Below are 14,042 nucleotides of genomic sequence, written 5' to 3'. Positions count from 1 at the left end.
TGCATTTGTCTTAGACTCCCCCAAACCACCACTGAGTTTTGGAAAATGTTTTGCAGTTTTCTGCTGCACTGCAGGACTGAGCCACAAAGCAAGAAGTCCCCAGTTCAGATGTCTCCTCTGATGTGAACTTACTTGGTTGTAGGGTTGCCAACTGCCAGGTAGTAGCAGGAAATCTCCTGCTAATTCAACTGATCTCCAGCTGATAGAGATCAGATCACCTGGAGAAAAATGGCATTGAACTCTATGGCATTGAAGTCCCTCCCCAAACCCCGCCCTCTTCAGGCTCTGCCCCCAAAATCCGCCAGTTGAGAAGAGGGACCTGGCAATCCTACTTGGTGGCCTTAGGCAAGATCCTGTGTCTGGGATTGGGGAATAATAATGCTTCCCTCCCTTGCATCGTTGTTGTAAGGATTATAGTAAGATAACACATATAAACCCACTTTGAACACTAAAGCACTATGTCACAGAACTTCCAGTTGTCCCTGTTTTCTTGTATTTGTCCAGTTGCCTTTAGTGGAGATGCTGGGTTTTGTTTTTGATTCAGCAAGGCACTTCTGATCTCTGCCAGTTAATGGACATTAACTCTAAACTGCTGCTCTAGGCTGTTGGCTCTTCAGGCGAGCCTTGTAGGGTTTGATGTCCTTTCCCATCAAATTGCTTGGCGGTACCTTTTCTCACACAATTATATAACAGCCTCTGCATTAAAAAAAAATAAAACCAATTATGTGACTATTTGTGCTGTTTTATAATCGCATTATGTGCAGGGTTGTGGCTTAACATAATGGCAGGTTAAACTAATGGGTGTATTTTTCTTAGGCAGTGAGCACCAGCTGTTCCACTCAGGGGTTGTATATAAAGGTAGAAGCAATGCTGTTTTTTGCTGAATAACAAGCAGTTCTCCTTTTAGAGGGTCCCCCTGTTATACTTGGGTGACCTTGGGCTAGTCACAGTTCTCTTCGAGGTCTCTCAGCCCTACCTATCTCACAGGATGTCTGTTGTGGGGAGAGGAAGGGAAGGAGATTGTAAGGTGGTTTGATTCTCCTTAAAAGGTAGAGAAAATCAGCATATAAAAACCAACTCTTCTACTACTTCATCATTTGCCCACATGCCAAAGCTGACTGTCAGGTGTCTACTGATTAGGCAGCGAACTGTAGGGTTGCCAGCTCCAGGTTGGGAAATACTGAGGGTGAGATGAATGGCTTCCTGCTTTCCTAGCCCTGAATCTTACCAGTCAGTCCTATAGGTTAATTGCTTGTCATCAAAAAGATCCTTGTCTAATGGTCTCATGCTATTGTGCTATGCTGGGGGAGAGAATTAAGGAAAGCTGGCCATCACTCAATGGTAGAGTATCTGCTTAGCGTGCAGAAGGCCCTGGGTTCAGTCCCTGGCATCTCCAGTAAAAAGAATCAAGTAATAGGAGACATGATAGACCTTCACTGGAGAACACAGAGAGCTATTTACCCCTCTGTATAGACAGTACTGACCGTGATGGACTGAGGGTCTGATTTAATATAAGGCAGTTTCATGTGTTCAGTTGAGTTTTTCCCCTCCCCTTCCCCAGCTCTTCTTTCCGAGCTGTTCACTTGTGGCTATCTAGTCTTTTGTTCAAATGAAAGAATTAATAATGGAGGTTTGATCATAGTTTCATTAAAAAAAGGAATTCATAAAATGCAGATTTATACTTCCAGCCTCAAAAAAGCATTTAGAGCATAATGTACTAAAATTCAAAACAACCAACAGATCTTTGCTGATAGAGAATAGGATTGTTTCCTGTACATGATGAGTCCTTTGCAATTAGGAATGCTTTCTGGGATGTATCAGAGCACCTAATGGGTAGTGTCTGTGATGTCATTCTTGGTGGATGACATCTGGGCTTAGCATGCAAAAAGAGGAACTTTCCCAAGGGGTGCAACTGAACAGTCAAAGAAGAAAGTATACAGAAGGGCCCGTATTAGTGTTGCCCTTTTCTGTCCTTCCCCCTTTACAGTCACCAGACTTTACTTCGAGCTAGTTTCAACTCCTCAGTGAGTCCCCTCTTTTACACTGAAGCATTCAGCCTTTTTTTAAAAAAAACTATGTGTGTATAAAGTATTATCAAGTCACAGCTGACTTATTGATCTGCTAGGGTTTTCAAGGCAAGAAACTTACAGAGGGGGTTTGCCATTACCTTCCTCTGCATAGTGACCCTGGAATTCCTCGGTGGTCTCCCATCCAAGTACTAGCCAGGGCCGACTCTGCTTAGTTTCCTCCCACCCCCAAAACCTCCCACCGGTGGCAACCCTTTTCTAGCTCTCATGGTTATGGAAATATTTTTTAATGATGCAGGCAGCATTTACAAAAAAATATTATGGCTGTTTTTCTTGGATTGTATCTAATGTAGCCAGTAGTAAGAGGCTACGCTGTGTGGCTGGCACTTCCTACGTCTTCTGCTACTCTAGATCAAGCCTGTAATGATAGGCTCTAAGGCTGCCAACAGGCATGAAGAAAAATGTCCTTTAAAAGAGGTTAAATGTGTGAAAATGAAGCTTTTCATGGCATGGAGGTAAATAATACCACCTGGCAAATAACATCTCTTTTTAAAAGGAGGGGACAGTTTTTCTCCAGGCAACCCTGCTCTTCGCTGATTGTGGGATTCCAGTTAAAGAAGTGGAGTCTCTGTGTTTTCTAATTCAGTTGGTGGAGCTCACCAGTATGTCTCAGGCACATCTTACATTGGGACCACTGGATCCCATACTGGGTTCAGTGACAGGAAAAAATCTTCACCCTGTACTGTGACCAATATGGGTGGCATAAAACACTTGGCTGAGACAGCCATGGGTTCAGCCATAACAGTAATTTCTATATGTTGCTTCACGAGTGTCACTTAAGTAGCTGCCTCTATGTTAGCGGATGGCCAGGATCCATACACATTTGCCCGTATGGGGAACTCTTAGGTTTGGATGACTAAACTGGCCCAATGGTACTGATTATCCTGAAGTCTGATCCCACCCATTTAATATGAATCGGGTTGTTTTTAAAGAAAGCTCTTCCGGTGTCCCTGTACAGTTCTGGAAATAAGAAAGCAAGAAGAATGATTTGTGTAGATCTTTGGGTTGTGCCGGAAGCATCAAACGGCCAGCAAGTGGGATGCTTTCTTTGAGGCCATTTATTCATGGAAGGTTTTGCATTGGATTCGCCACTCTATAGATGCATATTTTCCCCATCCGAATTTTCAAGACTCTGCATGGGGGCTTATTGTTGAGTTTTGAGAATATGGATAGGGAGAAAGTGCATCTAAAGAGTGGCAAATCCAAGGCAAAACCTCCCATGCATAAATGGCACCAGTTTCTTCCCCCCCCTGCTCAGATGTTACCACTGAGTGGCCTTTTGAGGAGGGAACCTCCAAGGTTTACCTCTGTTCTAAACAGTGCACTTGGGTTTACATTCCAATGATCTGCACTAGGAATGTTTAAGCTCTACAGTTTGTTCTTAAGCACGTTGTTACTATAAAGATCAGCAGTATATACTCTGGATGCTGCTTCTTGCCATACCATCTCCATGGAAGAGCTGATTTTTCGACTTCAACCGAGTTTGCATGGTTAGGAAATGGGGCAGTGGGGACACTAGAAACGAAGGGGCAAACTGGCGCTCTTGTGCTTTATTGTGGGTGGTGCATAGCATGGTTATGAACATAGGAATAATACCCATTGGTTCACTTAGCCCACTGCCAATGTAGCATATGTTGTACTGGTGTCTACTTCGACTGGCAACAGCTCTACGGAGTTGCAGGCAGAGGAAGGTATTTCCCAACATTTCATGACTAAAATCCTTCAACTGAAGATGCCAGGTTTTCAGCCTGGGGCCTACCACATGCAAAGCAGGTGCTCAGCCACCAGTCCGCAGTCAGTTTTAAACCCGAACAAAGGTGTAAATCCTTCCATCCTCTGCCTCACTGGTAGGGTTCCCAAATGCCTGGTGGTGGCGGGCAAATACCTGCCAACTCACTGGATTGCCTGCTGCCCCTCAGCTGGCCAGAGGGCGGAAATAGGCCAGCTGGGGGTGGTGGGGGTGACAATCCGCGCCGTCATTTCCAGGTTTATCCCGGAGGTGCCGGTGACACTCTAGCACTTCCCCAAAACTCTATGGTTTCCATAGTTTTTAGAGGAATGCACTAGAGCGTCCCACATCATGCCGGTGCTTCCCGGGTAAACCTAGAAGTTACATCATTGTGCTGCACATGGATCTTCACCCCCCAGTCCTAACCCAATAAAGCTCCCGCCGGTGGGCTCAGGTGACCTCCTGCCGGTGGTATCAGGTGACCTGGCAACCCTACTCACTGGATTTCTAGCTTCCTGACCCTTTTGTTGCAGAACCTAATGCATTGCAGAGGATTCTGTGGTGTGTTTTAATGCAGACGAATTCTGGGCAGACAGAAATAAATCCTTTGCGCAGTACACAGATAATGGCATTTGTGGCCTATAAGGCATGATGACCTTTGGTTTTAGGTGGTTTGAGAAGAGGATTAGATAAATTCACAGAGGCTAATGACTATTAGCCACGACAATTAAGTGGAATCTGAATTCTTCAAGGTAGTATATACCTGCATAGCTAGTGGGCTGAAGGCGGGGATATGGTATGGTTTAAAAACACACCCAGATGTGATCTATGTAGCTCTAGGAATCTCTGGGAGCACTATGGTAAAACCATAGAGTTTCCAGTGATTCCTAGAAGTACCTTATATAATTTCTTTCTCTCTCTTTTTTTAAACTGCAAGTAACATGATGCTATAGCCAGCACTGCAGGGGTTTTAAATTTTTTCTCCTGTCACTGCTCTGAGCAGCAGCAGGCAATGGGAGCAGGGGTTTCCCCACCATGACCGAGGACTTGGCAGCCCTATGCATACCTGTTCCTTGAGAATCACCAGTTATTTGGGTCTGCCCAGTGAGCTTGATGGACAGTTGATTTGGGACAAAAGGAAAATACTTCTTCCCACAAATCTTAATTAACTTGTGGATGGATGCAGTTGCCTCTGTTAATTTGCCAATAATAGTTCCTGTGGAAAAGTAGATATCCAGACTGTAGTTAGAGCTGATTGCCCATCAACTGGTTGAAAAATCGTTGAGTTTAATTGGAAATCAGTAGGAACATGCCGCCACCCAGCACTGATGGTGAGACAGCTGGTGTGGGGTTTAGCCCATGGAAATAGTTTTCAATGCAGGGGAGGTGAGGGAGTGTGGGAGCTGGAGGCAAGGGTCGAAGAGGTCTTGCTGTGTTCGATATAAACCAGAGGGATGAAAAATGCAGAAAGCGCAAGCTGTATTTGGAAGTCAGAGTTGCTTCACACGATTTGTTTAAGGTAAACTGCGGGAAAAATATAATGTGCAAACTCAACAAGAGCCAGTGATGTATAGTGGTTAAAGTGTCGGACTAGGATCTAGTAGATCCAAGTTTGAATCCACACTCTGGCATGGATGCCATGGGCCAGCCTTACATGTTCAGCCTAACTTATCTCACAGGGTTGTTGTGACGATAAAATGGAGGAGAGGAGAACAAAAAAAGCCTCTGTGGATCCTCATTGTGGAGAAGGGGAGGGTATAAATAAAGTAAATTAATAAATGTGTTTGCAAATACATATATTATTAGTGTACTTGCATTAGAGGCAGCCTTGTATGGAGCATCTTGATGTGTGTGCTTGATAGGGTTGCCAGGTCCCTCTTTGCAACCGGCGGGAGGTTTTTGGAGCAGAGCCTGAGGAGGGCGGGGTTTGGGGAGGGGAGGGACTTCAATTCCATAGAGTCCAATTGCCAAAGAGGCCATTTTCTCCAGGTGAGCTGATCTCTATCAGCTGGAGATCAGTTGTAATAGCAGGAGAACTCCAGCTAGTACCAGGTGGTATGCAACCCTAATGCTGGATAGCTCAGGCTAGCCTGATCTCGTGAGATCTCAGAAGGTAAGCAGGGTCAGCCCTGGTTAGTATTTGGATGGGAGACCACCAAGGAATACCAGGGTTGCTGTGCAGAGGAAGGCACTGGCAAACCACCTCTGTTAGTCTCTTGCCATGAAAACCCCAAAAAGGGGTTGCCATAAGTTGGCTGCGACTTGACGGCACTTTACACACACACACAAGCAGGGTTGGCCCTGGCTGGTATTTGGATGGGAGACCTCAAAGGAATACCAGGTCATGACACAGAGGCAATGGCAAGCCACCTGTGAAAGTCTGTTGCCTAGAAAATCCTACAGGTTGCCATAAGTCAGCTATGACTTGACGGCTCTTTACACACATGCTTGATGGCAAACTCATGTAATGTAAAAATCAGTCTTAAGACCCATTCATTTCATTGGTGCTTGCTTCTGAATTTGTTTACATACACTCCAACTGTCCCTATTTTACCAGAGGGAGTCATGTTTCTGGCACCTGTCCCTGTTTTACTTTTGGGTAAGATGTTGCAGATCCCCTTCCGACAGGGTTGCCAGCTCCGGGTTGGGAAATACCTGGAGATTTTGGGGGTGGAGTCTGAGGAGGGTGGAGTTTGGAGAGGGAAGGGACTTCAATACCGTAGAGTCCAATTGCCAAAGCGCCTATGATCTCCAGGGGAACTGATTTATATCGCCTGGAGATCAGTTGTCATAGCGGGAGATCTCCAGCCGCCACCTGGAGGTTGCCAACCCTACCCCCTGAAAATGTTAGTATGCGCACTTTTTTCGGATTTCTCCCTCCTCCCTCCGTCTCTAGAAGCTGAATCCCTTAAAAAAGGGGGGGGTGCATCTTGATTGCAGCACCCATGCAGGTGCACTCAAAATGTTCAGTTTATTGCTTCCAGATGCTAATACAGTATATGCTAATTCAGAGCAAAAGGAGAGATGAGCCTTCAGTTACATGTAGGGTTGCCAGGTCCCTCTTCACCACTGGTGGGAGGTTTTTGGGGGCAGAGCCTGAAGAGGGCGGGGTTTGGGGAGGGGAGGGACTTTAATGCCATAGAGTCCAATTGCTACCTGGAGGTTGGCAACCTTAGTTATATGAAAAAGTGGTGGCAGCAGTTTCCCCTGTTTTCCTATACGGTGCATGGTGTAAGCACAGAGTGTGTGTTCTTGACGGGCTGCTGGGTTTGATCTGAGACATTCCTACCCCACAGCCATCAGTGGTTAGTCAGCTTCTGTGGGTTGATCACATGGAAACAGTCCTTAGTGTGGGGAAAGGTCAGGGAGGACGAGAGCCGTAGGCAAGGGTCAAATAGATCTTGGCAATCGGGAGAGAGCATCTAGAGTTGCAGTTAGTGTGTGGCCAGATGAATGTTGGGGAGTTTCCTAGAGGCAGGGAGTCTATGTAGGGCTCCCAGTCAATCAGCAGCCAAGAATAGGAGCTAATCAAGGCCTATGGGGAATAGGTGCCTGAGGCCTGGTGCAGAGATTCCCCATTCACTCTATGATGGATGAGTAACAAATGTTTCCACCCCAGGAACTGAAGAACCCAAGTTTTTGTCCCATGAGAGAATGAGCTTTCTTTTCCCGGGAAGAAAATGGCAATAGCTACTTGGAAGCTGAATTATGGGATGCTTGGCGATCTACCCAACTATGCCCTGCTGTTAATTTTGGCCCTGTCTGCACCTGCTGTCTTACAGTGGCTGCAACTCCTTTGAGCATTGAGGTCTACTTTTGGTAAAAGCTGTACTGTCTCCAGAGCTCTTGAGAAGTTAGGGCCGGCTTCCAAGCATTCTTGAGTCTTCTGGCCTCTCTCTTTCTCTGTCTCTCTCATCCCCCCTCTTCTCATACAAAGGAAAAAATCCATCATTCATAACAAGCTACTTGAACATAAATCCTGAAGAAGACACCTTGCTTTATTCATAGCGTTGATGCTGCCAAAAGAGAGAGAAAAATGCAAGGATAATTAAGAGCTCCAGCAGTGTTCTGGGGATTTGGGATTCTTTGGTCCAGCTGGAATGCTAGAGAGTAAATAATTTAACAGTTTTATCTTCAGCACCCTTCAGCCCTTGCAAGTGTAAATTTTAAAGCTACCATTGACTGTCCAAAACCATCAAATAGGGGGAAGATCATTTGTTTTTGACACAGATTGATCTCTGACAATACAGCCCACAAAGAGTCAGTTCTGTCATTGCTTTTTCCTGTTTGCTCATTGTGTTTGTGGACTTGGAGACATGACCCTTAATAATGTTAAGACTAATCACTAGGGTTGCCAGCTCCGAGTTGGGAAATACCTAGAGAGTTTGGAGGTGGAGCCTGAGGAAGGCAGGGTTTGGGAAGGGGAGGGGCTTCAAAGGGCTATAATGCCATAACCTTCCATTTTCTCCAGGTGAACTGATCTCTGTTGGCTGGAGATCAGTTGTGATCCCGGGAGATCTCCAGCCACCACTAGGAAGTTGGCAACCCTAATGATCACCCATGAGAGTAATGCATGCATTTGGAGAACACCAGTTTTGTGTATTGGAATTGAACCTTTCTCTTGTACCAAGGGAGAGACATGGCCACTTACATGCTCTGTGATGCTTATATAAGGATAAGCGCTGCGTTTAGATGTAATTATACTTGGTTTGTTGTTCACTACCAGGTTTGCATCCATCTTGCCTAAGCATCTAGAGGGCTTCTGCTTGCTGCTGTATTTAACTACTAACTGAATATTCATTCATTTTCTCTTCGTAGGGCCCTGCAGGTCTGCCTGGGTTACCTGGACCACCTGGCAAGAGAGGCCCACGGGTAAGTAAAGGGTCTATGGGAGGGTGGGATAATTCTCCAAGACCAAGGGACTCTGAATATTGTAGCAGTGCAATTGAACTTCCACTGATAAATATTATACAGAGTCAGAAAAGGGCAGGGGAGATTTTGGAAGATAGGGGATTCTGCTCTCCTTTCCCGCAGTATGGCTCTAATTCACACTGCCGTTCCCCCCGCCCCATCCCTGGCAGCTGCTCTTTAATATTAAAAAACATGTCTGGAGATCTGATCATGAATATCACATGCAATGCGTTGCTTGACTCTGAGGAAAGTGGAGCCAATCCTATCCTGATAGTCCTATCCTACCTATCTGATAGACTTTATTCACAGTCATAGACCATCAAGTCTCCAAACAAATAAAAGTTAGATACATACATACATAATTAGGGAATAATTATCCTAGCGCTCCTTTTGTCAGATACAGTACCAAATTTATCTGTTAGTATGGCCAGATTTGCCTGGCTGGCAACTAAAATAAGACCAAACGTGCTTAAGGCTCTGGAATAATCAGTCTGTGGTTAGAATCTGTACTGTTTTATGTGTATTTTGGAGGATTTTATTCAGATAGTCAAGGTTCAGAGGCTGGGTGGAGATCCCCACTCTGTTCTCACGACGTAACCACCCTGGTGTGCAAGATCAAGGTGCACATGGATGGTGACATTGTATACTTGGGTTGGATTCAGGTGTGCAAAAGACACATGTAGTTGTGTGGGGACTGCTTTACACATCTGCATACTATTTTCACTTGTAAAATACTCTGAAATGTGGGCACACTCAAATCCCCGTCTGTGCTTGTGTGTCTTTTAAAGGGAAAAAGCTCTGGGTTCAATGTTTGGTTTTGAGAGAGAAGCTTTGGAGATGCCCACTTCTCTCCCCCCCCCCCCACAAATATCCCACCTTTGGGTTGAGAAGCTGCGGTATGCAGACTGAAGCCTGCTGCATGACATCAGCCATCTCCTGCATGCAAACTGGGAAGGCCCTTGTAGGGGAGGGGAAGAAAAAAGAAAAGTGTTTAAAGCAACAGTTCTGTTTGGCTTGCCTTCAAATATGTTGCTCCTTCTTCAGTAAGCCAAAGGTCAGGGTGGAATCCATAGGTCAGGAGGAGAAAAGCTGCTATTCTTTCCCATCTCTCCCCCCCAACCCCACCGCCTAGCCCTCAAATCCCCAAACATGAGTTGTAAATAAGCATCTGGACCTATCTTGACAGACTGGGAGAGGGATAAAAAACACACGCTCTTCTTGTTGGTGTACGAAGCCTTTGAACCAGTAGACTACTAGAAAAGAAGATGCTTCTAAGGAAGGGTTCCTGTTGCTACTAGTGTTGGGAAGATTTGCTGGCTGGCGTTCTCTCTCAGTTTCCCAAAGAGATGGCTTTTTTCCTACTTCTTCACGTGAATGACATTCCATCCAGATTATGAGCCCCGCCACCTTTTGGGAATTGTCCTCCTGACCCCTTTTTTAGAGAACACATTGAAGGATTGTTCGAGGAGTCTTTTCCCCTCTTCTGCTGTTGGCCTACTGGTGGCTCTTGAAGAAAAGAGTGACTTACAATAAAACCTCCTGTGAATTTTGTGTTTCCGGTGCTGAGGTTGAGGGACCTTCAGTGTGAAGCTGTACTCTGGCTTGGTTTGTTTCGGTTAGGCAATTCAGACATATGCAAGATCACGCCCTGATATTCTTCCCCAGGAGAGCCAGCCTGATATTCTTCCCCAGGAGAGCCAGCGTAGCGTAATGGTTAAGAGCAGTGGTTTGGAGCAGTGGACTCTAATCTGGAGACCTGGGTTTGATTCTCCGCTCCTCCACATGAGTGGCGGAGGCTAATCTGGTGAACTGGATTTGTTTTCCCACTCCTACACACAAAGCCAGCTGGGTGACCTTGGGCAAGTCACAGCTCTGTCAGAGCTCTCTCAGCCCCACCTGCCTCAAAGGGTGTTTGTTGTGGGGAGGGGAAGGGAAGGTGATTGTAAGCTGGTTTGAGTCTCCCTTAAGTGGTAGAGAAAGTCGGCATATAAAAACCAGCTCTTCTTCTTCCTCCACATTCATTACTCTTAAATAACTCCTGTCTATGCTCAGGGGAAGTATGCCTCTGAATACCAGTTGCTGGGGGAGGCGTGGGGCATACTGCTGTTTTCCTGCTCTGCTTGTGGGCTTCCTGGGGCATTTGGTGGGCCACCATGGGTAACAGTTTAATAGACTAGATGGGTCTTTGATCTGATCCTGAAAGCAATCCTGATGTAGTATAAAAGCATTGCCCTGACCTGGATGGCCCAGGCTAGCCTGATCTCGTCAGATCTCAGAAGCTAAGCAGGGTCAGCCCTGGTTAGTATTTGGATGGGAGGCCACCAAGGAAGTCCAGGGTTGCTATACAGAGGAAGGCACTGGCAAACCACCTCTGTTAGTCTTTTGCCTTGAAAACCCCATAAGGGGTCACCATAAGTTGGCTGCGACTTGACAGCACTTTACACACACACATAAAAGCATTAGATAAACTTGTGGTCTGTCTACAGTTCTTAACCATGATTGCTAGGAATGAAACTTCCATGGTCAGATGCAATGTATTCTTGAATATCCAATGCTGGGGAACCAACAGCAGGGAAAGGCTTCCCAGAAACATCTGGCCGGCCATTGCTAGACTAGGTGTACTCTGGGGCTGACATGGCAGGTAAGGTTGCCAGTTCTGGCTCGGAAAATTCCTGGAGATTTGGAAGCGGTACCTGGGGAACAACAACTGTTTCTCCTAGTTCGTATGGAATACTGTAGAATATATGGAATTCTGACACAGTATAATGGGAGTAGCTACAAAATAGTTGCCACAGGAAGTGGAGCCAGCCACAAAGTGGTGCCGTAGCTTACCTTGAGTCACACAGTTATGATCCTTGTGCTGTGGTGGCAGATGCTGCTAAAGCACATTCTTAAAATTCTGCACAGCCAACCAAGTCTCCAGTGGCCAATCAGAAGCCTTGCTCAACAAATGCCCACCTGGCTCAACCCACTTTCTAAAAATATTTGGTGGGCACCAGGAAAGGTATCAGCAGGCACCATGGCGGCCATAGGCACAATGCTGGGGACCCCTGTATAGAGTCTGCCCTCCTAAGCTGCTATTTTATCCAAGGAGGAAGAAGGAGAAGAGTTGGTTTTTATATGCTGACTTTCTCTACCACTTAAGGAAGAATCAAACCAGCTTACAATCACCTTCCCTTCCTCTCCTCACCACAGACACCCTGTGAGGGAGGTGGGGCTGAGAGAACCTAAGAGAGCTGTGACTAGCCCAAGGTCACCCAGCTGGCTTTCTGTGGAGGAGGGGGGAAACCAACCCAGTTCACCAGATTAGCGTCCGCCACTCATGTGGAGGAGCGGGGAACCAAACCCGGTTCTCCAGATCAGAGTCCACCACTCCAAACCACTGCTCTTAACCACTCCAAACCACGCTGGAAAATGACCTCTTTTGTCTGGAGATCAGTTGTAATTCTAGGAGAACTCAAGGCCCAACCTGGAGGTTGGCACCCAACCAGCGTGGCTTGTCTTAGGCCCCACCTTCCCATGTTGGGTACGATTACCAATGCGGATTAGACTTTCCGCTTGCCCTGCCCCCCCACATCTCTGCATGGCACATTGAGAAAACCACACTTGACCCATTCTGACCACAAGTACAACAGGGTGCTAAGGGAAAATGGAAATACCTTTAAATCAGCGGTGAGCCAGTGTCAATCTCGCATGGCCTACTTACCCCAATCCCCATGCAGGTATGTGTTAAATTTACAAAGCCAGAATGGAAATTTGGGATATCTGAACAGGTAACTAATCTGTGTTAGGTCATCATGAATGCGTTCTGGCTCAGCATTCCTTGCAAGAATCCCTGCCACTATTAGGCACAGAAACTTGCCAATGGTCCACTAGTACAGTGACTGTCGCGCCTGGATCCAGCTCCAGCTGAGGGACCCCCTTCCTCCAGCTGCCATTGCTGAGACTGTCAGAGAGGAAGCCGCAAGGTCTATCCAGTTTTTACCTTTTAAAAATGTAAACCACTTTTAAACATATTTGAAGCGAAAAGCAGGCGCAGAGCTAAAATAAACAAACAGTGTCTGTCTTCTCTTCATCCCTTCATTAAAGTGGTTTTGTGTATTTTTGTGAAGAGACATGAATAATGTGTGCTTGTGTCTAGACCTCCTTTGGGGATTAGTTAAAAGCCTGCGTGGCAATTTAGACAGAGTGTTTAGCTTTGAAGTGGGAGATTCATCCCAAATCCCACCCAGGGAAAGGGACCTCTTAGGTGTCAAGGGCCATATACAAGACCTTGTCATTTGGGACGCAGGCAGGATCATGGATCAGGCGGTAGAAGGTAAATTGCACCTGCACTAGGATTGCCAACCTCCAGGTACTGGCAAAAAAATGACACCTCTGTGTATAAAACGCAGTTACACAAAGTCTTAACACAGAAAGGCCCCCCAATCAATACAACTACACAAAAATTCTATATTAGCAACTTGTACAAAACATGTGCATCAAGAATGACTATTGGTATGTACAGTCATGACAAAAAGAATCCAATTCCAATGAAGTTTTGCTCTAGATACATTGTCTATAGAGTAATCTTCTTATTCTTAACCCCAGGTAAGGATTACAGGTAAGTAGGCTTATCCATAGGTTTACCAGGTCCCTCTTCTCCTTCGGCGGGAGGTTTTTGGAGTGGAGGTGGGGGGTTCGCGCATGCCCAGAAGTGCTGCATCACTTCCAGTTTACACCTGGAAGTGCTGCATTGCAGGGGGCCTTTATCACTCAAACTGAATTTGAGTGGTAAAGGCCCCTTGCGATGCAGCACTCTCAGGTGCGTGCGAAACCCCCCCCACCTCCACTCCAAAAACCTCCACTCCAAAAACCCCACTCCAAAGAGTTTGAGTGGTAAAGGCCCCTCGTGATGCAACACCTCCGGGTGTAAACCGGAAGTGATGTGTTGCTGAGGGCAGGCGCGCATGCACACGTTGCCCTCCGACCCTCAGCTGGTCAGCGGGCAGCTAGGTGGATTGGCGGGGGTTTGCCTGCCACCACCTGGCACTTGGCAACCCTACTTATCCAGATGTAGGAAGATCAAATGGTTGCTTTGGCAATTGGACTGTATGGCATTGAAGTCCCTCCCCAAACCCCGCCCTCCTCTGGCTCCACCCCAAAAATCTCCAGGTATTTCCCAACCTGGAGCTGGCAATCCTAGCCTGCACTTTGTATCAGGGCCACTTGGCAGGAAAGCTGATCTCTGGGGCTAGATGAGGGTTAATCCTAAATGCAGCAGTCTCATGCTATAGCAGACTGGTCCTCTAGCAGGAGTGGACTGGGAGGTGCAA

At 46.5% G+C, this 14,042-nt stretch overlaps 1 protein-coding gene across 1 annotated transcript in view; it reads left to right on the top strand.

Annotated features, from left to right (window-relative positions):
• COL27A1 (collagen type XXVII alpha 1 chain) overlaps positions 1-14,042 on the top strand; it is a 349,655-nt gene that overhangs the window by 41,631 nt on the left and 293,982 nt on the right. Inside the window, exon 4 of the mRNA XM_056860156.1 lies at positions 8,635-8,688. Within this exon, the coding sequence (XP_056716134.1) occupies positions 8,635-8,688 (54 nt within the window). The remainder of the gene's footprint in view (positions 1-8,634; positions 8,689-14,042) is intronic.

This window comes from Euleptes europaea, chromosome 14, assembly GCF_029931775.1.
Source record: "Euleptes europaea isolate rEulEur1 chromosome 14, rEulEur1.hap1, whole genome shotgun sequence".
In the NCBI taxonomy this organism is placed as follows: domain Eukaryota; kingdom Metazoa; phylum Chordata; class Lepidosauria; order Squamata; family Sphaerodactylidae; genus Euleptes; species Euleptes europaea.
Note: the sequence above shows the minus strand (reverse complement) of the source record. Positions and strands in the feature narration are given on the sequence as shown.